Here is a 25,401-nt window from a genome sequence, read left to right as displayed (position 1 = left end):
CTCATCTTCCCTTGTTGACCCTTAGGCCTGGAACTCCCTTCAGGATCCTCTGCCAGATCTTCAAAACGACCCCAGCATTTATTCCTTGCTGCCCCTCACCCTGAAATACTCTCCCAGATCCTCAGTTCCCTCCCAGGTCTCTTAAATGAGGCCACACATTTAACCTCAAACCCCACAGAGCCTCCTGATCCATCAAATGACTTTGCTCTTTGCTTTCCCCCCTTCCCATGACCTCCCAAAATCACTGCAAGGAGTGACTTATCCTTGCTTTCTTCTAAATCCTCCCTCTAAGTCCACTTTCCCTGTGAACTTTTTGCTTAGCCCCTCATCGTTCCGCCTCATCTGCAACAGTTCCTTCCTCTGAAAGGAAAGCAATTGCCAGAAAGCAATTTCAATAGGTTCCACATATCCCTAAATCGATATTTCCTCCCACCCTGGAGTGTTCCAAATGCTGAATGCACATTATCTGAGAAAATACCGTTCTCATTTGCTTCACAAATCTCCGAGGAGAGACCCTGCCATATGGCGTCTCCCTCCATAAGCTGAATTGTCTGCCATGCTTTTCCCACAGAGCAAATTTACCCCGTGAAGAAGAAAACCCGACACCTTCGCCCCCACACCCAGAAATCCCGACAGAACAGATTCCCCCACAGTGCCAGAGGACGCCACGAAACAGAGCGTTTCCACAGAACAGACATCCACAGCAGCACCATGTGTTTGGTTTTGGATGGTTGCGCTTCTTTACGAGAATCATGCCTCTGACGTAGCCACAGCGGAATAAATAAGGCGGGAGCTAGATGCGGCGATGCAAGATGGCACACTTGTAGAGAGAATGGACAGTTGTGACTGTGGGGGTGGGAAACAGGAGGAGAGACTTGCTGGCAGCCATTTTGAGAGGCCTACTATTGCTCTTTTCTGCCCATAGAGAAAAATGGTAATTGCGGCAGCAGGCATGGGAAACAGGAGGAGAGACTTGCTGGCAGCCATTTTGAAAGGCCTACTATTGCTCTTTTCTGCCCATAGAGAAAATTGGTAATTGCGGCAGCAGGCATGGGAAACAGGAGGAGAGACTTGCTGGCAGCCATTTTGAAAGGCCTACTATTGCTCTTTTCTGCCCATAGAGAAAAATGGTAATTGTGGCAGCAGGCATGGGAAACAGGAGGAGAGACTTGCTGGCAACCATTTTGAAAGGTCTACTATCACTCCTTTCTGCCTCTTCAAAAGGGCTCCCCAAACATTTCAAGCGGTTGATGGAGGCCCATCCCATCCTCAGTTTTCATTGCATTCCTCTCAGGAATGCAATAGAAGCCGTGGAATTCAATTCCACATGAGACTGGGCAGGCCCATCCGTCGCTATTTTTAAACAGACCTTGAATCCCCACTTCTTCTCTTATGTCCTGCAGACACTAATGCAAAATGAGGTTGCGGTTTGACTTTGTACGTTTTTGAATGTTTTTGCATTGGTTCTTGGTAGCTGCGGATTGTTGTGAGGCAAATATTTTAATGGCTCGATGTCACATTGGGGGAATATGCTTGTAAGCCGCTGTGTGAAGGCAGTTCTCGAAAAACAAGATTATGAATTTATGAAATGAGAATTAAAACACATTTATCATCTTCAGTTCTTTCTCTGCAAATTTGTTCTGTCTCTCAAATTCACAGCTGGTGTGACTAGTTCCCTCCTAACAATTCCATGGTCACATCCAAACCATACATGCAAAGCCCATGGTTTACCTAAGAGAATCTTGGGAACTGTAGTTTACCCCTCACCGAGCTATAATTCCCAGCACCCTCAACAAACTACAGTTCCCAGGATTCTTGGAGGGAGAAGCATGTGATTTAAATGTATTTTGGGGATGTGATCCATGTGACAAATGCCTGAAAAGAGGAGGGAGAGGGAGAGGGAGAAGTCTGGCTCTGCCTTTAAGGCAAGGTGAGGTATTAATGGAGTCCCATTTGAGGGCAGCAAATACTCAAATTATGTAGTTTATTTTGCTACCACAGAGGAAACTATTCGCAGTTTCCCTTTCGGCAGCAAGAGGCCACCATCCAATGAAACGGATAGGCAATAGGTTCAGGGTAGAGAAAAGGTTAAAGATATCCATACAGTTCATAATTTAGTGACAAACATAGGAAACTCTATTATACTAAGTCAGATCATGTATCCAGCTACCCCAATAATGTCTATTTCAGGGACAGTCAAACTGGTGTCATCCATATATTAACAACAAGCCCCATCAGCTCTAGCCAGGCTGGCCAATGGTCAGGAATTATGGGAGTTGTAGTCCAAAACATCTGAAAGACACTGCATTGGCTATCCCTGGTGTCCCTCCCCCTTGACTGATAGCTCCCTAGGGTCTGAGGCAGAGAAGGGTTTTCCCCGCTACAAGCAACTTTTTAAAAAAGGAGATGTCGAGAACATAACCGGGGGATTTCTGCATGCAAAACATGTGACCTGCTGCTGAGCTGTGGAACTCATTGCCACAAGATTAATGAAGACCATTTTTAAAAGATTAAATATAGTATTGCAGTGCTAAAATCACACCCCAGCTATACGTTTAAAGCATATGGTTACCCTCCAATAATCTTGGGAACTGTAATTCATTAAGGATCCTGGGAACTGTAGCTCTGTGAGGGACAAGCTATAGTTCCCAGGATCCTTTGGGGGCAGCCACGTGCTTTAAATGTAAGGTGTGCTTCTGACCTGCTTTATCTTTTCTTAGATTCACTTTGATTATTACCCTGACACAGGGTAATTTTTTTTAAAAAAAATATAATTTATTTTTTTAATTAAAAGAAGCTTTAAAATAAACTCTCCCCTCTTTCTGCACGCTAAAAGCAGGTTCTTATTTCCGATTTTCAAATCTCTCTTGGCTTAACAGGATAATTCCATCCCTGATTCCTCTTCAAAATTAATAAGCTGTTTGCCCAGGGATTCTGCCTGGTTGCCTGTCCATAGCATTCTGGTGGTCTCAGGACAATTTTTGCTTGTCACTCAGCCAATATCCTGTCCATTCTCTCTCTCTCTCTCTCTCTCTCTCTCTCTCTCTCTCAGCTAATCAAGACTTGCATTCCAGATGGTCAAGGCTCAAGGAGACCAGAGAGAGGCTTGCCTCAAAGCAAACGTTCTTTGCTCTTCCTCAAAAAATTGTGTATGTGTGTCTGTTATAGACTGGCATTAAAAGGAGAGAAATAGAAGGTTTTCTTTTGGTCCTGCCAACTGTATGTCTTGATGAGAGAAAGTCGCAAGAACAGACAGCTCAAGAGAGATGAATGGATCTGTCAGTTCCATTTTCTCATTTTTCCAATCTTGAATTTTGCCCACCTAACTGCTGCACACATTTGCAATGCTTTTTTTTAACTGCATGAAAATGCGTAGGCACCACACAAATTTCTCCTAATATACACATTTCTGTATGTAGCTGTGCCTAAGAAATCATTTTTTCCCCAAGCAATGTTCCTCTGTAAAATGCATTTGTGTAAGATATTTCCACTAATATAGGCTATTTTATTTTGGTACATGTTCTTCGGTTGGAGAACTGCACTGCAAATTTCAGAGAAGTGAGAATTTCAAAGTGGAGTTGTGGGTCCGGTCATGCATTGCTTTGGGAAGGGCGAATTTGGTAGGTTCATGCCCTACCCAAGGGCCAGTGCCAGTGGTGGCAAGATGGGTTATTTGCTATTCATGGGTGATGGAGGGGCTGCCTGGTGCCAGATCTAATTCAAACCAACACTCAACTTCTTGGCTGCTCTCCAGGTTCTTAGGAGATCGCTTGAGAGGGTGGATTGACAGATGAAGTAAGCTGGTAGCAAGCTCTTATTGAAGCCTGGGCAATGTCAACCAACATTTCCAAGAGGCTGAAGAACCTTGGACCAGGTGCCAGGTTCTCTCTGGGGAACAGAAAAGCTCTTCTTGGCATTGAGGACCCCTACTTAGGTGTCTTGCGTGAGGGTTTGCAAAAACCTTGAGTCGCTCCTGTGTGTGTGTGCATGTGTGAGAGAGAGAAAGAGAGAGAAATAGAGGGATGGAATTTTGTACATAAGAGGTTCCACACTTTCTGCTGCTGCATGACTACCTATGACAAGGAATTGGGGTTCTAGATCAGGGGTCAGCAAACTTTTTCAGCAGGGGGCCGGTCCACTGTCCTTCAGACCTTGTGGGGGGCCGGATTATATTTTGGAAAAAAAATTGAACGAATTCCTATGTCTCACAAATAACCCAGAGATGCATTTTAAATAAAAGCACACATTCTACTCATGTAAAAACACCAGGCAGGCCCCACAAATAACCCAGAGATGCATTTTAAAGAAAAGGACACTTTCTACTCATGTAAAAACACGCTGATTCCCAGACGGCCCGTGGGCCGAATTTAGAAGGAAATTGGGCTGGATCCGGCCCCCGGCACTTAGTTTGCCTACCCATGTTCTAGATCATATAGAAGAGGTGACGAACCTTTTAAATGATACTTAGAGCAAGCAGCAAACCTACATAAAGGGAATGGCTGAAATATTTAGGCTGTACGGGTGGTTGATAAAATTGCAATATGTTTTTTGTCCTACTAGAACCACTAACGGGAGCCCAATAGCATTGATGGGCAACAGGTACAGGGCAGACAAAATGAAGTACCTCTTCGGACAGTGCATAATTAAATTATGGAAGTCATTACTGCAAAATTAGTAATGGCTATTGGCTTGGATGGCTTTTTTTGGGAGGGGGGAGTCACAGGGGAGAGATCTGTCACAGGCAGATTAGCCATGGTTGCCAAATGTTTTGGAGCTTGTCTCCTTTGGATTGTTAGATCCTTGGGGTGACCATCGCCTGTGCACCCTGCTTGCAAAGCAGGGATCTGGAGGGCGGCGAGTTGGGGCAAGTGACTAGCTTGCTATCCTGTCCCTCCCTTACTGAATCACTGTGAATTCTTTTTTTTTTTAATCAAATCACATACTAGAAATTAAAATCGGGCTGCAGTTCAAAACATGCTTGGTGAAAACATTTAATTCCCATAAAAAACCCAGTAAGACTGACTTCATAGAAAATATGATTACTATGGGAAGCTTTAAAGCAAAATATGCCGTTGTTTCTCTTTCACTGGTCTTGAAAGACCTACACTGGCACCCAGTACGTTTCCGAGCACAATTCAAAGTGTTGGTGCTGACCTTGAAAGCCCTAAACAGCCTTAGTCCGGTATACCTGAAGGAGCGTCTCCACCCCCATCATTCTGCCCGGACACGGAGGTCCAGCTCTGAGGACCTTCTGGCAGTTCCCTCACTGCGAGAAGTGAAGTTACAGGGAACCAGGCAGAGGGCCTTCTCGGTAGTGGCACCTGCCCTGCAGAACACCCTTCCATCATATGTCAAGGAAATTAACAACTATCTGACATTTAGAAGACATCTGAAGGCAGCCCTGTTTAGAGAAGTTTTTAATGACTGATGTTTTATCGTGTTTTTAATCTTTTGTTGGAAGCCTCCCAGAGTGTTTGGGGAAACCCAGCCAGATGGGCGGGGTACAAATAATAAATTATTATTACTATTATTATTATTGGCTCAGGGGTTGCACAACTCCATACCCTCCATTATTTCTCTGCTGAAAATAGGCACCTCCTAAGGAAAAGGGAGGGGTCGTGGGTGGCGCTGTGGGTTAAACCACACAGCCTAGGACTTGCCGATCAGAAGGTCGGCGGTTCGAATCCCTGTGACGGGGTGAGCTCCCATTGCTCGGTCCCTGCTCCTACCAACCTAGCAGTTCGAAAGCACATCAAAGTGCAAGAAGGTAAATAGGTACCGCTCTGGCGGGAAGGTAAACAGCATTTCCGTGTGTTGCTCTGGTTCGCCAGAAGCTGCTTAGTCATGCTGGCCACATGACCCGGAAGTTGTACATCGGCTTCCTTGGCCAATAAAGCAAGATGAGCGCCGCAACCCCAGAGTCGGCCACGACTGGACCTAATGGTCAGGGGTCCCTTTACCTTTACCTTCCAGGTAAAGTGGGTTAATCAGAAACCTAGAAAATAGCGACACTTGGAGGGTCTGCCATAGCACGCCCTAAAAAACACAAATATGCCCAGAGGCCTAAAAAGGTTGGTGACCCCTGATGTAAGATAATTCTAATGCTTTCCACAGATATTGTTTTGCCTGTGCTTAACGCACAGAGATAAAGTGACTTGCCCTTCCCATTCATGCCCCCTTAACAGGAGCCAATTCCGTTTCCCATCTAAGTTGTATGCAAAACTGTCATGGACGGAAGGAAGTTGGGGGGAACGATCAAGGAAAGACACGAGGCCAGCAGCGCAAACTGTTTCTAGCTGCGAAGCCACAGAGAGAGGACAATGGCGCCATCACACCACCGCTGAGCTGCACAGCACTGAAGCACGACGGGAATAAAGGAATGCAGAAGCCACAGCGAGTTCCATACAATAGTCACCTTCGCCTCTCCGCCTGGGGCATTGTGGGAGGGTGTCAGGAGATGGCGGTGAGGAGAAGTGTGGAAGGACGCGGGCTCCATCAAGAGATCCTCCCCTCCCTCCAGCAGGTGTAAGTCTGGGATGGCTAGAGAGACACACTCACAGCTCAGAGCCTCCTTCGGGGACAAAATTAAGGAGACAAAAAGGCATCAGCAGGTGGGGAAAAGGCAGTTCCAAGCATCTGCCCCCAAAAGTTGGGGGTGGACACTTCAATGCTCTTGGGGTGGGAGGGCAGCACGACTTAGTTATCCAGGCAGTGGCCCAGAGAGTGGAAGCCAATTTTGTGTGACAGACTCCCTTCGCCATTGGTCAGGCTTCGGGGGCCAGTGGTGCCTAGTGGACAGAGCACTGGACTAAGACTGGGGAGCCCTGGGTTCAAATCCTTACTCACTGGGGGATGCCGAGCCGGTCAATCTCTCTCAGCCTAACCTAGCTCACAGGGTTGTTGTGAGGACAACAGGCGAGGGGAATTGCATGCCCCTGAACTTCTGAAACAGGGCTATCGAAAGAGCCATTAAGAGCAGCAGAGTTGGGGCAGGCAGATCATGTCTGCAGTATGGGGCATGGTACAACGCTCTCCCACATATGAGAGTTCGTGTAATGTAGCGGTTAGGACCAGTGAGAGCTGGGCGCAAGGGTAACCTTGAGGTCACTGTCTAGCAACCTAGACTACCTCACGGGGCAGTTGGGAGACTAGACTTGATGGACAGAGGGAGCAAGGTACACAACTTCTTGGGGAGGAATGGAACTGAAAAATGGTAATGAATAAAGAAAATGAATTTCAGTGGTGCTCGCCCAGGAAAGCTTCCCAGTTGAATGGCACCAACCTTCGCATTTCCCATATCTTGGGTTGGTTCTGCTGGGACTCCTCAAACAAAACCCTAAAAAATTATGCAGCAGTAAAAAGCTGTGATTCCTGGGGGAGAGGCGTCACACTGAAGTGTGACAATCACTTTTCACTTATAGCTTCTGAAAACAGCAGCCGAATAATTGGGCATGTCACTGATGTTGTATGGCAGGACACGACTGCTTGCCTCACCTTCATCCATCCATTGGAGGTGGTGGAATGTCTTAAAGTCACTAACTTCATTTCGCTGGAGCTACTCAAGTGAAGATTACCATATTTTTTGCTCTATAAGACTCACTTTTTCCCTCCTAAAAAGTAAGGGGAAATGTGTGTGCGTCTTATGGAGCGAATGCAGGATGTGCGGCTATCCCAGAAGCCAGAACAGCAAGAGGGATTGCTGCTTTCACTGCGCAGCGATCCCTCTTGCTGTTCTGGCTTCTGAGATTCAGAATATTTTTTTTTCTTGTTTTCCTCCTCCAAAAACTAGGTGCGTCTTGTGGTCTGCTGCGTCTTATAGAGCGAAAAATACGGTAGTTGAATACAACACAGTGTTCTTACAAACGACACTGTGGGCAAGTGTTATTGATATAAATCTGGCATGACAACCAGGAATGGTGGTCAGGATCGCAGGTGGAAATGATCCAGTTGATTTGCGCTCCAAACTTACCCCAAGCCCAGCCTCCAACTTCCCACACCCTCTAGAACAGCGGTTCTCAACCTGTGGTTCCCCAGATGTTTGGATTTGGATTTGATATCCCGCTTTATCACTACCCGAAGGAGTCTCAAAGTGGCTAACATTCTCCTTTCCCTTCCTCCCCCACAACAAACACTCTGTGAGGTGAGTGAGGCTGAGAGACTTCAGAGAAGTGTGACTGGCCCAAGGTCACCCAGCAGCTGTATGTGGAAGAGCCGGGAAGCGAACCCAGTTCACCAGATTACGAGTCCACCGCTCTTAACCACTACACCACACTGGCTCTCATGTTGTTGGACTACAACTCCCATCAACCCCTAGCTAGGGGATGATGGGAGTTGTAGTCCAACAACATCTGGGGACCCACAGGTTGAGAACCGCTGCTCTAGAAGGAGCTTTTAGAAATCTTGCCCATTGTTATATTTTTCGCTTTACCAGTGCAGGATGCTTCAGCAGGAGGGGCGACCCTGGTTTAGAAGTGCCCTGGCCGCCATCGGGGACTCTGACTGGAGTGTTGACCCCCCTGGACATCTCCAGCTCGATCTCGGCATCCATCTCGGCGTCCTCCTTGGCCTCCTTGTTGCTTTCCTCCAAGTGCTTCATCAGGACAGCCACCACCACGTTGACCAGGACGAACTGGGCGATGAGGACGAAGGTGACGAAGTAAACCGGGGAGATGATGGGTAGGTAGCTGAGGCAGTGCTTGTCGTCCCTGTGGCATTCCCGGAGCGTGTCCTGGGGAAAGGCAAAGACATAAGGAAATCCTGTAAGGGCAGTTTTGCTGCATCAAACCAAGGCGGGTCCCTCATATGGAAGTGAGAGCTGGACCATAAAGAAGGCTGATCGCCGAAGAATTGATGCTTTGAATTATGGTGCTGGAGGAGACTCTTGAGAGTCCCATGGACTGCAAGAAGATCAAACCTCTCCATTCTGAAGGAAATCAGCCTTGAGTGCTGGAAGGACAGATCCTGAAGCTGAGGCTCCAATACTTTGGCCACCTCATGAGAAGAGAAAACTCCCTGGAAAAGACCCTGATGTTGGGAAAGATGGAGGGCACAAGGAGAAGGGACCGACACAGGACGAGATGGTTGGACAGTGTTCTCAAAGCTACCAGCATGAGTTTGACCAAGCTGCGGGAGGCAGTGGAAGACAGGAGTGCCTGGCATGCTCTGGTCCATGGGGTCAAGAAGCGTCAGACACGACTAAAAGACTAAACAACAACAACAAGTGCTAGCTTGGGGTGATAGAAGTTGTAGTCCAGAACATCTGGACGACACCTGGTTGATGAAGGCTGATAATGCCAGTGTACTGGAAGAAGCGAGGACCACCAGTATTGAAGCAATGATTCTTCAACATCAACTTCGTTGGACTGGTCATGTTGTGCAATGCCTGATTATTGTCTTCCAAAGCAACTACTCTATTCCCAACTTAAAAATGGAAACTGGAAAATGGAAACGGTAGTCAACAAAAGAGGTTTAAAGACTCTCTCAAGGCAAATCTAAAAAAAAAGTAGTATACAGTGGTACCTCAGGTTACATACGCTTCAGGTTACAGATTCCGCTAACCCAGAAATAGTGCTTCAGGTTAAGAACTTTGCTTCAGGATGAGAACAGAAATGGTGCTCCGGCGGCGCGGCAGCAGCAGGAGGCCCCATTAGCTAAAGTGGTGCTTCAGGTTAAGAACAGCTTCAGGTTAAGAATGGACCTCCAGAACGAATTAAGTACTTAACCCGAGGTACCACTGTAAACACCGACAACTGGGAAACACTGGACTGCAGGCGCTCCAATTGGAGAACAGCCTTTACCAAAGGTGTCATGGGCTTTGGAGACGCTTGAACTCAGGATGAAAGGGAGAAATGTGCTAAGAAAAAGGCATGCTTGGCAAACCCTCACCATGATCAACTTCTGCCCGGAAACCTATGTCCCCACTGTGGAAGGACATGTGGATCCAGAATCGGCCTCCACAGTCACTTACAGACCCACTGTTAAAACCGCGTTTATGGAAGATCAATGCAACCAGCACTCTGAACCAGGACTGAAAACTACCTGGGAGCCAATGAAACTAAATCAAGAACAATACATTCACTTCTTTCTCACCTTGGACAGAATGCCCTTTCTGTTGAAATATGAGCCATCCCATCAGTATTGGCATACCACCGGCTCTTGAAGAGACTCCGGTTTCTGCAAGCATGGCTTCCTGATCTAATTATATTAATTTCTCTTTTAGCTTCTTTAATTGCTATGCTTTTTGACCGGCTTGCTTTAACAGGCTACTAGCCATGACTGCTATGTTCTGCCTCCACAGCTGAAGGAAGTTATGCTTCTGAATGCCAGTTGATGGAAACTGCAGAAGGGGGAAACTGTGGTCAGATCCTGCTTGGCCGCAGTGAGAATAGGATAGATGGGCCTGATCCGGTAGTCTCTTCTTATGTTCTTGCAATTATTGTAAATTTTAATTATGGGTGTGTTTAATGTTTTGGTGGAATTGTTATATTGGGCACAGATTCTAAAACTGGTTTTGTACTTGTAAGCCGCTCAGAAGCCATTTTGGTACGTAAGCAGTACAGCCGTACATTGGTTTTCGAACAGCTTAGTTCTCAAACATTTTGGCTCCTGAAGGCCGCAAACCCGGAAATGACTGTTACGGTTTGTGAACAATTTTTGGAAGCTGAATGTCCGACGGGCCTTCCGTGGCTTCCAATTGGCTGCAGGAGTTTCCTGCAGCCAATCAGAAGCTGCGCTTTGGTTTCCAAACGTTTCGGAAGTCAAACAGACTTCTGGAATGGATTCCATCTGACTTCTGAGGTACAAGTGTATATAAATTGAGAAAAAGTGACAACGATAACTCTGATGGCTGAATCCTGTGGTGACCCTGAACCGATTCCCACAGCGATGTCAAACTGTGGTGCCCAGAAATGAACCAGTTGGGGGAAAACAACACAGAGGGCTTTTCCTTACCTTCATGATCCCATTCCAGTTGTCTCCCGTTGACACCCTGAAGAGGGTGAGGAAGGCCATGCCAAAGTTGTTGAAGGTTGCATGCCGGCTCAAGCCCTCGCAAGGGTTGTCCTCACTGCAGTCTGCGAGAGAAAGGGAGTGAAGCCAAAACTGAGCCAGAGTGTGAGTGTTGGAACAAGCTGACCATTGCTCCACCCAGCTAAGCTAACTCTGTGGGGCGTTTTAAAGACAAAGGATGTGCTGGCAAGAGCTCTCTCCTCATTGTAAGCCTGGCTGACTGAACTTGGCATTTAGGGCACCCTCTAGACTGCAGGGGGACGCGGGTGGCGCTGTGGGTTAGCCACAGAGCCTAGGGTTTGCCAATCAGACGGTCGCGGTTCAAATCCCCGCGACGGGGTGAGCTCCCGTTGTTCGGTCCCTGCTCCTGCCCACCTAGTAGTTCGAAAGCACGTCAAAGTGCAAGTAGATAAATAGGTACCACTCCGGCGGGAAGGTAAACGGTGTTTCTGTGCGCTGCTCTGGTTCGCCAGAAACAGCTTAGTCATGCTGGCCACATGATGCAGAAGCTGTACGCCGGCTCCCTCGGCCAGTAAAGCGAGATGAGCGCCGCAACTCCAGAGTCGGCCATGACTGGACCTAATGGTCAGGGGTCCCTTTACCTTTTACTAGATTGCAGGACCGGCTTGCCTGAGCACTCCATACCCTGTAACCCCAAAGGCCGATCCTGACTCACTAGCTCTATAAAGTCCCAGCCACAAAGTTTGCTTCTCAGTCTAAGCAACTTGTCTCTGCTATGAGGACAAGGGAGCATAGGAAGCTGTCCTATACTGAAGCAGACCCATTGCTCCATCTAGCTCAACATTGTCTACACTGATTGGCAGGGGCTCTCCAGGGTTTCAGGCAGGGGGCAATCTCCAGCCTTACCTGGAGATGCCAGGGAGTGAACTGGGGACCTTCTGCATGCAAAGCAGATGTACTACCACTGAGCCACGACCACATTAATAATAATAATAATAATAATTTATTATTTATACCCCGCCCATCTGGCTGGGTTTCCCCAGCCACTCTGGGCGGCTTCCATCAGAATATTAAAATACAATGGTCTGTTAAACATTAAAAGCTTCCCTAAACAGGGCTGCCTTCAGATGTTTTCTGAAAGTCTGGTATTTGTTTTTCTCTTTGACATCTGGTGGGAGGGCGTTCCACAGGGCGGGCGCCACTACCGAGAAGGCCCTCTGCCTGGTTCCCTGTAACCTGGCTTCTCGCAGTGAGGGAACCACCAGAAGGCTCTCAGAGCTGGACCTCAGTGAATGATGGGAGTGGAGACGCTCCTTCAGGTATACTGGACCAAGGCTGTTTAGGGCTTTCAAGGTCAGCACCAATACTTTGAATTGTGCTCGGAAACATACTGGGAGACAGTATAGGTCTTTCAAGACCGGTGTTATGTGGTCTCGGTGGCCGCTCCCTATCACCAGTCTAGCTTCTGCATTCTGGATTAGTTGTAGTTTCTGGGTCACCTTCAAAGGTAGCCCCACATAGAGCGCATTGCAGTAGTCCAAGCGAGAGATAACCAAAGCATGCACCACTCTGGCGAGACAGTTCGTGGGCAGGTAGGGTCTCAGCCTGCGTACCAGATGGAGCTGATAAACAGCTGCCCTGGACACAGAATTGACCTGCGCCTCCATGGACAGTGGTGAGTCCAGAATGAATCCCAGGCTGCGCACCTGGTCCTTTAGGGGCACAGTTAGCCCATTCCCTTAGGTTCCTGCTCTCTTGTTGCCGAACCTCCTGCTATCTTCCTCTGCTTCCTGCCTTGGAGCCTGAAACCCCTATCTTTTTTTAAAAAATCATTTTATTTATTCAAATGACAACAGGGACTTCAACAACACACAAGAAAACAAAAACAAAAAAACCCAACAAAACGAAATGAATCTAAGCACAGTGTTCTTTCATTCACATTCCTTGGGGGGAAAACAGGGTATTTGTCAGACTCCACCTCCCATCAGCCCCAAGAAGCACAGCCAATGGCCAGGGATGATGGGAGTTGTGGTCCGGCAATATCTAGAGAGCCACAGGTTCCCCATCCTTGCTTTAGATCAGCTAATCTCAGCCTTGGGTCGCCAGATGTTGTTGGACTACAACTCCCATTATCCTTGACCACTGGTCCTGCTAGCTAGGGATGATGGGTGTTGTAGTCCAACAAAATCAGGGGACCCAAGGTTGAGCAGAACTACTCTAGACAGTCAGATTGCCACATCTACATAGTCAGCAAGAGCAAAATAGGGAAAATGAGAGAGAGAGAGAGAGAGAGAGAGAGAGAGATAGGGAAGGAAGGGGAAATAACTCACCTAACTTTCCAAACAACTCTACTCCCAGGGCAGCATAGATGAAAAAGAGGAGCATAAAGAGCAGGCCGAGATTCCCTACCTGGAAGAGAAGACAGTTAAAGAAGGATCAGGCAAGTGGGGTGTGTGTGTGTGCAAGTAGAGAGGAACCATTGCATATCAAAGGCCAGTCTTTCTGGTGTTTCTGTCTCTTGGTCACACTGAACTTTCTGCTCCCGCACACAGTAGTTATGAGGAAAGGAAACCCTCTTTCCAAACCAGACTGGGTCTGCATGCAGTCAACCTGTTAGGTTGTGGGTGAACATATCAGACGACACAGCGATTCTTCAAACAGCTCTTGTTTATTCACAGGCCAGAACAGAACTGAACTGAAGGGTTCAGTCAGCCTGCTTATATAGAGCTCAACTAGAATGAAACAGTAACCATTTTCTGTAACTATCCAATCACTGAACGTCACTTTCAATCCCTTATTTGCATATGTGGACCTGAGTGAAAACTATCTACAGTATCCCCCTGCTGGCCCAGGGTGAAAACTTCAGTACATAACACAACCTCTCCTCCGCCCTTTTCATGCCCTTTCTGGTTCTGGGAGAGAAGCGGGGAGGGGAACTTGTCGCAGCAGGAGGGGGAGACACCTGTGACTCTTCACCAGCCTGACTCATCTCTGTCTCTTGGCCTCCTACCCTCCTGCTTCAGCTTCCGCCTCTGATTCTGGACTGCTCTCTGTCACAGACTCTCCCATCTCACTAAGCCCTGTTACCTCTCCAGCTTCTGACACTTCCTCCTTTCAGTCTGACCCCTCTTCTCCCTCTGACCACTCATTGTTGTCCCTCCACCACTCCCCAGGCTCTGAGCCTTCTTCCCTTGGTGTTTCCCCAGCTGGTTCTTCCCACCACTCCTCTACGTCCAACCAGTCCATGACATCCTGGCACTTTTTACGCCCTCCTTGCAAAGGATGCCAGCTGCATGGGATCAACTGCTCCCATGTGGGTCACTACTGCAGATGTGAGACCGTAACATGTCAAAGCGGCTCCCAGGTTGCTGGACGCATGTGCAAAAGGGGCCCCTTGCTGCCAGGATCAGGCCTACAGTGGGGAAAATAATCCCCAAGTCGGTTCCTGTTCTGCTTGCCATCTGACACAGCTCTGGAAAATTATGCAAGTGGGCATTATCCTATCACAAATAATCACCATCCCTTGCTCCACTGCCTTCTGGTTCACTGCAGAAAGCCACAAATGGCTGGCTTCCCACTGGGAACCATCAGCTGAAGAGATGGGCGGAGAGCCAGCTTGAAAATATGACTCTTTAGCAGCAGCACATGACACATAAGGGGGTGTGGAAATGATTTTCTTCCTGACTCCGAGCATGCAAAGTCAGGGTGAAATCTGCCTTGGGCACAACTATGTGCATTCTGAGCTTGAGGGAATAAAAAAAATAAGAATCAAAATTCAATCCTGAGAAAATCTGCACCCAGTTTAAATGATGCAAAGTACACATACCATCTGATTTACATATATTAAGCTGCAGTGGTGGTCAGGGCAGGTGGGATAATGTATGCTCCACCCTCATTTCCAAACTAGGGATGGGTGAACTCCACACCAGGGGAGGCTTGATGTTCATATAAAGGACTTGGGACCGCTGGGAAAATTGGATTTCCCAGGGTCCCTGGAAACAGATGCAGCTTAGCAACATTCCAGCAGCTAGCCAGGAAGAGAGGCGTCCAGTGAGACCTTCACACGAAGCTGTTCCTAAAAGCACAGCTCTTATAATAGCCTGACTCCTCATTGGTTTAGATGTCTTTCGCCGAGTACTTGCAAGAATTCGAGGACACATTTCAGTCAGTTTTTTGGGGGCAGGGGAAAGACATTTAGAGAGATTTTTTTTTTTTTTTAAAGAAATTGGGTCCTCCCTTAAAGAGGGCATGTATTGTGGTGAGACCTGGAAACACCCTATATTGTGGGTGGGTACGATTGGTCAGCCACAACACCCAATTGGTAGGTCCCTCGAAGCTGGGTGCAATCTGGCCAATGGGACGCAGTCCAAATGGTTCGAGGGACCTATTTATGCCCATTCACATGACCCAGAGCTTCCTCTTTCAGCATGTGCATTTGGAAAACCTGCCCACCTCTCCCTATTTTTAGGGCTTCACGCTTGACCTTGCTATGCCGTCGTGTGTCGTCTGTCGTTGGGACAGGGGCATGGCAGGAATTTTCCCCACTTGGCTGATTGGCTGTTGCCATTTGGGCTTCGCCTGCCGCGTGGCAAATTATCACAACTTGTAAGGTTGCAGATAGGCTCTGGTTCAGGTGATAGGGATGGGAGAACGCTCTCGCCATCCCTATGTGAAGGGTATTCCGTTAAAGGAATCCAGGGACTCAATGGTTTGGTCAACCCCTGAGAGGGGGTTGTGCCTGTGCCTGAGTCCAGGGGGACATTTGGGTGGCGGAGTTAGCCTGTTCCCAGCTTTCTGCTTATCCAGGTGTTCACCCTTGGCTGACCTATGCTGGAACCCTGGGTCAGTGCTACCTGCATGGCAGGGAGCTAGTCGAACCATAGCCTATGCAACCAGTCACTTTCTGTAATCAATAAAGCTGTGGCCTAAATTCTGCCAAAAACCAAAACCAAAATTTGAGTCAAATGTGAATTTATTTAGGGGGGAGGTTTCTGGGTCTGAACATGCAAAAAACCTGAGAGTAATGCGGTCTCTTTTTATCACTGCATTATTCATATTCTAAATCTAAACCCCACCACCCAGTCTATGACAATGGTATATCCCAAAGGGTTCTGAGTCAGCATTTTGACACAATAGTGGCATTTAAACCCATTGTTACGGAACCGCTGCAGAACTTTCCAGTTCTGTGCTCATGGAAGTTCCTGGTCTACAGTTTTAGAAAATGCTGTTCAGGTGGTCCCCCCTTTTTTGGCGGGGGGGGGGGAAGATCCCACAAACCCACATTCCCAGAGAAAAAAACCAAACCAAAGCCGGTTCATTCTGGTGCTGGCAGGCTTACCTGCGGGAGGGCTTGAACCACCGTGTCCAGCAGTGCCCGCATCCCTGTGGCCATTTTGAGCAGCTTCAGTACTAGAAGGGAAAACAAAGGGGTCAACAAACAATGGAGCCTCCATTGTTCTTCAAGTGTACCTTAAAGAACCAGATGTCCTAGACAAACCATGGTGCAGGCCTGCTGCCTTCTTGCTCTGGGGATATCTAGCTGGTCATTGTTGGGGATGGGATGCTGGACCAGATATCCTGCCTTTGGCCCTGCCCAGCAGGGCTCACTTTAAGTTCCCTAACAATTCCACTAAAAGTGAAGAAGGTTAATTCTGTCCGAGGAAATAACAGATGGGAGAGAACCACCTTGGACGCCAGGGCTGGTAGTCAGTGCTGTGCTATTTCAAAGTGTTGGTGCTGACCTTTAAAGCCCTAAATGGCCTCGGTCCTGTATACCTGAAGGAGCGTCTCCACCCCCATTGTTCAGCCTGGACACTGAGGTCCAGCACCGAGGGCCTTCTGGCGGTTCCCTCATTGCGAGAAGTGAGGTTACAGGGAGCCAGACAGAGGGCCTTCTCGGTAGTGGCGCCCACCCTGTGGAACACCCTCCCTTTAGATGTCAAGGAAATAAGCAGCTATCCTATCTTTAAAAGACATCTGAAGGCAGCCCTGTCAAGGGAAGTTTTTAATATTTAATGCTGTACTGTTTTTGACATTTGGTTGGGAGCCGCCCAGAGTGGCTGGGGAAACTCAGCCAGATGGGTGGGGTATAATAATAAATTATTATTATTATTATTATTATTATTATTATTATTATTATTATTATTATCCTACCCAGGGTGACGTGTTTATTAGTCAGGCAAAGTAGTCTGCCTCCAGGGTACACCCTCTGACTAAGGACATGTCTGTAGCTCCCATCAGCCCCAGATAGAATATGGCAAGTGAAATGTGATCTGCCATCCCTGTTTTAGGGAGCTCAGTGGTAGAGCACATTCTTTCCGTGAAGAAAAGGTTCTCTTCTGACAAGCAGCCCTGGTAGTGCTCCAGAAGCAGTTAGACATCCCAGACCACTCGCCATATTCTGTCTGGGGCTGATGTTAATTCGGAGTGCAGCAACAGCTGGAGGGCCACAGCTGCCCTAACCCTGGAGTAGACAGTACGGGCCGAAGGCTCCAATCCTATACACGTGTACCTGGGAGTAAGTCCCATTAAACTCTGCAGGGCTTACACTGTAAACGGACCCCGGCTGGCTTCCTATACTCACAGGGGCACGTCACCAGACCCCAGATTTACCTCTAGCAATTCTGAGCACCCTCATGATGCGGATGATGGTGGGGTTGATGGGCAGCGCGGCGTTCATCTCAATCTCCTCCAGTGTGATGCCCATGATTGACAGCAGGACAATGGCAAGGTCCAGTTGGTTCCATCTAAGAGGGTAGACATGGGAAGGCAGAATAACAGGTGGTAATAAGAGTTGAGATTTGCAGAACTGCAAGGTAGATTTCTAGTCTTAAACCAAACACCTTGATGAATAGAAAAGTATGCCAATATAACATGGATGGAAACAAATATACACCTCCTGCCTCTTTCTATTACCACTTTCTATCTGTTTTTTTCTGGCATCTCTCTGCCTTCCTCTCTGTCACTCTTGCTAAGGGTCCAAACTGATTGCCCATGGGTAGCTTTCAAAATTACCCCAAGGGCCACACAAAAATAGACAAGCAGCCCACTCCTGGTGTAAAACAAGCATACCCATTTTTCACTTTAGATGGATTTTAAATGACTCTTGAGGTGCCTTTCAACCCGACAATTCTATGTTTCTATGACTTCATCAGCAACACTGTCAGCCTGGACACTGAGGTCCAGCTCTGAGGGCCTTCTGCTGGTTCCTTCACTGCGAGAAGTGAGATTACAGGGAACCAGGCAGAGGGCCTTCTTGGTGGTGGAACCTGCCCTGCGGAACACCCTTCCATCAGATGTCAAGGAGATAAATAACTATACAACCTTTAGGAGACATCTGAAACAAGCCCTGTTGTATAGGGAAGTTTTTAATGTTTGATGTTTTAATGTGTTTTATATTTTGCTGGAAGCCACCCAGAGTGGCTGGGGCAATCCAGCTGGATGTGTGGGATATAAATAATAATTTAACAATATTGTTAAAATTAAGGGTCAACCAAACTGAGTCCAAGACTGTGGGTTGGCTGTTTGCTCAAGCACTCATGCTGCTCATCCAACAAACAAAACTGCCCTATTTGTTCCCACCTGTACCCAATTTGGGCCACAGACAATGCTCTGGGGCTTCCCCCTTCCCATCCTCCAGTCTAGAATGGAATAAAGCTTCTAACCTGTCTTTGAAGAATCTCCGAAACCCAAATGCTACCAGTTTCATCACAGCTTCAAACACAAAGACAATGGTGAAGACGTAGTTGCAGTATTTCAGTGCTTCATCCAGTGACTGCAAGGAATCAAAAGCAGGTGTTACGGAGGTGTTCCCTGCAATATTTAACTTCCCACACACAGAATGCACATGGGCAACAAGTCCAGCTCTTTCCCCCTGATCCTGCACAGGCCAAACTAGATGTTAGGGTCAATCAGGGGTGGGGAAGCGTTCTCATTCTCTTCTGGGCAGCCTTCCAGGGAGTCACATGCCAGTGCCTGCAGCACAAAGGTAAAATTCACCCACTTTTGCTTCTGGCTCTGTGCGCCCCTGGCATGTGGTCCCTGGAAGGTTGCTCAGGCTGAAAAGGTCTCCACAACTTCCTGTATTCTGACTGGCAGTAAGCACCCACTAAAAGAGCCTTGCTATCTGAAATACTTGCTGAACGAGAGAGCCTGGGAATTGGGATCTTCTGCATGCAAAGGAAGTGCTCTAGCACTCAAGAAAGGCATGTTGTCCTTGAAGAATTATTGTAAACAGGTCAAAACGTTAGCAGGATTACAGTAAATCCAGCAGTATAAAATAAGCAGAGATAAAATCTGAAAGGGGGAGGGATACATGGAGTGATTAGAAGATAACTAAAAGGAACCATGGAAGGGCAGGCCAGTCAATGATCAATGTATTGTTGTATTGGTTAATGTATAAATGTGGGAAATTTGAAACGCAAGAATTATAAAATTAAAAGGAAAGAAAGAAAGGTGTGTTGTCCATACCTTGGGTTGGTTGAAATGCTCCATTGACATGGTGATGACATTGACTCCGATGATGAAGGTGATGAAAAGGTCTAGGTAATGACTGGTGCAGAGCATGTGAATGTACTTCCGGGCAGGCGAGTAATCAGCATAGTATGGCCGCCGCTGGGCTTCTGCAGAAAGAGGCAATGGAATACACAGCCATTAGCGCTGTCCTCTGTATTTTGGGGTGCAAGGCATGCTGGCAGGGACAGCCACATGCTTTCCCTGCAGGTGGGTGTATTCAATGACTCAAATGCCTTTTTTTTTTTTGGAGGGGGATACAGCTGAGAGTTTCAGGGAGAAATGGCATGTCTCAAGCCCACCACGTAAGGGACGCAAGGAACAGCAAAGTATTTTGGAGAAATACGCCACCCACAAAGAAATTAAGCAGGTCTCTGTCATACTCCAGAATTATTGCATAGGGGGAGAAGGTCTCAGGGTTGCCCTGATCAAAAATCACAGGTTGGTCAAGGCTGGTGCTAATCTTCTGAGATCTTTCTTCCGTGTTATTATTTTAAAAATAAAAACACAGACACAGATCTTCTTGTGAAGTTTGCTTCTTGTGTTGGTTTTAAGAGAGACACTCAGCCATCCCCAGACCCATCTTTTTTTTGTTTTTGTTTTAAAAAAACATAGCAATTGCCTTGCTGGATTCATGAAGGATAAGACTATCAAGAGCTAATAGTCACGATGGCTGTATGCTACCTCCAGGATCAGAAAGCAAAATTCCTCTGAATCTCAGCTGTGGGAGATTGTGAGCAGAAGGGTACTATTGTACTCATGTTCTGATTGTGGGCTTCCCATCGGCATCTTGCCCTGTACTGCACTTTGAAGTCCCAAATCAGGATTATTATTTTTACTGTATTTACTCGTATCAAATGCTCACTTTTTCTTGGCCAAATTACGTCACGAAAATTAAGGTGTGCATTAGATTCGATGGCACATTTCCATTCACCAGCAAATACCTTTTTGGGTTTCAAGGTTCTGAAAATTAAGGTGCACATTAGATTTGATAGCGCATTTGACTTGAGTAAATACGACACTTAAAACACCTGCTGAAATTAAAAAAGTATTCATCAAGTGCAAGAACAAAAACAGGGAAGGGGGCCTGTTTGATCTCAGCCAGGAGGGAGTTGCACAGAGCTGGGACTTCAATACTGAATTCATGTCTCCTGGTGAATACGAGACGTGCATCTGAGTCATAGGAGAACCACTACCAGGGGTGCACCATAATTTTCTGTGGATGTATGTTCTGATGCAGAATCTTTTTTTTATATAATGATTTTTTTATGTTCCACTTTGTATGCTTAAAAAATATTTTATGATCAATACAGTGGTGCCCCGCAAGACGAATGCCTCGCAAGACGAAAAACTCGCTAGACAAAAGGGTTTTCCGTTTTTCGAGGTGCTTTGCAAGACAAATTTCCCTATGGGCTTGTCTTGCGAGTTTTTCCCCTCCCCCCCTTTCTAAGCCGCTAAGCCGCTAATAGCCACTTAGCCGCTAATAGCCGCTAAGCCGCTAATAGTGCTAATCCGCTAAGCCGCTAATAGGGGTGCTTCGCAAGAGGAAAAAACCGCAAGACGAAGAGACTCGCGGAACGGATTAATTTCGTCTTGCGAGGCACCACTGTACTGGGTTTTTCTTGGTGGTTTTTATTAAGAACTCAAGAAGAGCCTATATCAATCGTTGGGACGGCTAGAGCGCCGGTGGCAGATAACTCATTCCGAATCTGACCGGACACAGGTTAGAGCTCAACGTCGAGCCTACCAAGTGGCAATAGTGACAGCGAAGAAGACTTTCTTCGCCGCCTCTATTGCATCTGCAGAAAACAGCAGCAGGAGACTTTTTCAGGTGGTTCACAATTTAGCGGAACCACCTGCGACATCGGGGCCCAGTACAGGCCACATGATCTCCTGCAATGATTTCGCAAAGTTTTTTGCAGATAAAATCGCTCAGATTCGGGAAGAAGTAGACTCCACTGTGGGAGCAGGGCCGGGGCGGGAGAGTGCTAGAGTTCTGTCTAGTCAAGTTGAGTGGGATCAATTCCAATCTGTTACCTCCGAGGATGTGGACAGGCTGCTTGGACGAGTGAAGCCAACCACCTGTCTCCTGGATCCTTGCCCATCCTGGCTTATAAAAGCTAGCCGGGAAGGGCTGGGCGATGGGCTTCGTGGAGTGGTGAATGCTTCCCTCCGTGAGGGAGCCTTCCCAGACCTGCTGAAAGAGGCGGTTATTAAACCACTTCTTAAAAAAAACATCTTTAGATGCGGCCACGATGGCCAATTATTGCCCAGTCTCAAATCTTCCATTCTTGGGCAAGGTGATTGAGCGAGTGGTTGCCGAACAACTCCAGGCACGCCTGGAAGAAGCGGACCATTTGGATCCCTTCCAGTCGGGATTCAGGCCTCATCATGGGACTGAAACTGCCTTGGTTGCACTGGTTGATGATCTCCGGCGGGCTAGGGACAAAGGTGAGAGCTGTTTCCTAGTTCTGCTGGATCTCTCAGCGGCATTTGATACCATTGACCATAACATCCTTCTGGACCGTCTTGAGGGGCTGGGAGCTGGGGGCACTGTCATACAGTGGTTCCTCTCCTTCCTCCTGAGCCGTGTTCAGAAAGTGGTGGTGGGGGATGAGTGTTCAGACCCCTGGGCTCTCACTTGTGGGGTGCCTCAGGGTTCTGTCCTCTCCCCCATGCTTTTCAACATTTACATGCAGCCACTGGGAGAGATCATCAGGAGGTTTGGGCTGGGTGTTCATCAGTATGCGGATGATACCCAGCTCTACCTCTCTTTTAAATCAGAACCAGTGAAGGCAGTGAAGGTCCTGTGTGAGTGTCTGGAGGCGGTTGGAGGATGGATGGTGGCTAACAAATTGAGGTTGAATCCTGACAAGACAGAAGTACTGTTTTTGGGCGACAGGAGGCGGGCAGGTGTGGAGGATTCCCTGGTCCTGAATGGGGTAACTGTGCCCCTGAAGGACCAGGTGCGCAGCCTGGGAGTCATTTTGGACTCACAGCTGTCCATGGAGGCACAGGTCAAATCTGTATCCAGGGCAGCTGTTTACCAGCTCCATCTGGTATGTAGGCTGAGACCCTATCTGCCTGCAGACTGTCTCGCCAGAGTGGTGCATGCTCTGGTTATCTCCCGCTTGGGCTACTGCAATGTGCTCTACATGGGGCTACCTTTGAAGGTGACCCGGGAACTACAACTAATCCAGAACGCGGCAGCTAGACTGGTGACTGGGAGCGGCCACCGAGACCATATAACACCGGTCTTGAAAGACCTACATTGGCTCCCAGTATGTTTCCAAGCACAATTCAAAGTGTTGGTGCTGACCTTTAAAGCCCTAAACGGCCTCAGTTCAGTATATCTGAAGGAGCGTCTCCTCCCCCATCGTTCTGCCTGGACACTGAGGTCCAGCACCAAGGGCCTTCTGGCGGTTCCCTCATTGCGAGAAGCAAAGCTACAGGGAACCAGGCAGAGGGCCTTCTCGGTAGTGGCGCCTGCCCTGTGGAACGCCCTCCCATCAGATGTCAAAGCGATAAACAACTACCTGACATTCAGAAGACATCTGAAGGCAGCCCTGTTCAGGGAAGTTTTTAATATGTGACATTTTAGTGTATTTTTCATCTTTGTTGGAAGCCGCCCAGAGTGGCTGGGGAAACCCAGCCAGACGGGCGGGGTACAAATAAATTATTATTATTATTATTATTATTATTATTATTATTATTATTATTATTATTATCAGGCTAGTGGCCAACTAGATGCCATGCCAAAAGCAGGACCTCAGTGCAAGAGCAACTTTCCCCTCCTGTGGTTTCCAGAAGCATTGCTCCTGATTTTCTACAATCCTTTTTAATAGCCACCCATGTCCATTATGGCCTGGAAGATGCCCAGAGAACATTGCCATTGGGTGGCATCTAAATGCTGTTGATAATAAAGAAATACTATGGATATTGAGAGCTGGAAGATGCGGAGGCAGCCAAACATATAAAGAAAAACAATGAGGCATAAGACTCAAATTGGGCCACTGTAAGAACTGGGGCCCGAGTTTATTGTTTTCCTCTTCCCTCTTCATTGCTTTTTCCTTTTGTATCTTTTTTTTCCAGGAGGAAGGCACTGTCATCTTTTATTTTTTAAAAAATGACCTGCAAACCATTTCTGGGAACATTTTCAGCTAAAGAGCAAAAGTAAAGATTCTTTCAAGAAACAAGCAAACTCCTTGAGCTGCCCTTGCGGCTGTGGTCCCCGGCCTTTGCCCTTTCGAGTGCTTTCCAGCTGACGTTAATGCTGCAGATTGTTTTGCTGATGCAAAAGACAACCGGATCAGAATGTACCAGCTTAAATAATCAGATCAAAAGGAAACCAGATTGGCTGGTGACCCTTCAGCTATTAATCTCCCCCAGTCCTCTCTTGATGGCTAAAAAGGACGTTTCAAATGTCTTTTGACCAGGGTCACCCATGTTTCTCCCAGCCAAGCAATCTAAAAGCAAAGTAGAAAGCAACTGTTTTTTTTCTTTTTCTGGCTGGGTGGATTCTAGCTCTCAACGTTATTTGCGAGAGTCTCATAAATCTGCTCAAAGCAGACAGGCGGACTGTGTGCTGCTAGCATGGCTAATCCTACTGGCCTCCGTGTCAAAAGCAAGGCTTTGGATGTTTATGTAAAAACAGGAGTGCAGTTGTCTGTGGGAGAGGACCACATGGCTGAAATAGCTTTTCTTGTGCATCATGCAAAGACCAAAACAAAGACAGGTGACAACGACTGAACTCTATTAATGCACCAGTTTCCAAAAGCCCGATAAAGGAAGAATCATCACTGTGAGTTCTGCCCAAATACGGACAATCTTGAAGCCGAGTCCTGTGAGCTCTATACCTGAATTATAGTGATGGCTCTCAAACTTTCTCATTTTGGAGACCCTTTTGCTGAACTTCTGTCAATGGAATCCTGGATATGGCAAGGATTCTGGGTAGTTCTAACATGGGGGCGGGGAAACGCAGGCTCAGGGGCCAAAAGGAGCTCTCGAAGCCATCGCTCAGAAAATGATGGGCTGGCCACCTCTGTTGAACCAGCGGTACTGGAGGAAGAGGTGTTGGAAACCAACCCAGCCCCGCAAACCATGACTAGGGACATGAGGGGGATTTGAATTGAGATTCCTAGAGTCTGCACTCTTGGAGCCTACATCTCCAGCCCCCACATCCCTAGGAACTGTCATCCTTCACGAATCTGGAAAAAATTACCTGAAAGGAGGAGGAGAAGGTGCAAGAACCCAAGCCAGAAGCTTTCCTCCTTTAAAGGAGTCTGTTCCTCAAGGAAGGTGTGGAGCATGGGAAGGGTGATCAGACTATGGAGGAATAAAAGGTTTCAATCCAGTCCTAGGTTTCACTGGAGCACAATGCTTATATGGAGCTCTCCATGGTGCTGAAACCACTGGGCTGCTTTGTACCCTGTAGGCTTCTTGCCAAGGTAGCATGTCCTGCTACAATCTTGCTTCTGGCCATCATCTGCTGCCTTGCATATTGACCCTTGCTTGTTTGGCACAATGTACTTGCTTCTGGCCCAGCTAGTTCGACAGCCCAATTGCAAACCCTGACCAGTGGAGCCTGGTCCTTGCAGAGGCCTGACACCAGGCCTGTCGGAGTCCTTACTGTTGTCCTTTATGAACTGAGACAGGTCCCTAAAACACATTCTAAGGCTGCATCCCACAAGTGAAATGCTGGTTGTGGTGGTCAGGCTAGTTGCCCAGCATGATTTGCCACACAGAGGCACTCCTGATGCATTCCTGATAAGGTATCCTAGTTACTGGCTCAGAAGAGCAGTGGGTGGGGAACCTGTGTCCGCCCAGAAATTGCTGGACTCCATCTCCCATCAGTCTCACCCAACAGTCCTGGGAGATAGGAGTTGCAGTCTTGGAGGGCCACAGGTTCCCCCCTCTTGCTGG

General features: G+C 47.6%; 1 protein-coding gene across 3 annotated transcripts in view; it reads right to left on the bottom strand.

Moving 5' to 3' along the window:
* CACNA1H (calcium voltage-gated channel subunit alpha1 H) overlaps positions 1-25,401 on the bottom strand; it is a 382,159-nt gene that overhangs the window by 10,443 nt on the left and 346,315 nt on the right. For 2 of the 3 annotated variants that reach the window (XM_079953635.1, XM_079953636.1), the window contains exons 26-33: positions 19,438-19,589; positions 18,633-18,742; positions 17,581-17,714; positions 16,307-16,377; positions 13,299-13,377; positions 10,951-11,072; positions 8,429-8,728; positions 6,416-6,571 (exon numbers count right to left, since the gene is read on the bottom strand). In XM_079953635.1, the coding sequence (XP_079809761.1) occupies positions 6,416-6,571; positions 8,429-8,728; positions 10,951-11,072; positions 13,299-13,377; positions 16,307-16,377; positions 17,581-17,714; positions 18,633-18,742; positions 19,438-19,589 (1,124 nt within the window). The remainder of the gene's footprint in view (positions 1-6,415; positions 6,572-8,428; positions 8,729-10,950; positions 11,073-13,298; positions 13,378-16,306; positions 16,378-17,580; positions 17,715-18,632; positions 18,743-19,437; positions 19,590-25,401) is intronic. The other variant, XM_079953637.1, reaches the window with a different exon arrangement.

Source organism: Podarcis cretensis (assembly GCF_951804945.1).
Source record: "Podarcis cretensis genome assembly, chromosome: 14".
NCBI classification, from domain to species: domain Eukaryota; kingdom Metazoa; phylum Chordata; class Lepidosauria; order Squamata; family Lacertidae; genus Podarcis; species Podarcis cretensis.
The sequence above is the reverse complement of the archived record's forward strand: the minus strand, read 5'-3'. Positions and strand labels throughout refer to the sequence as shown.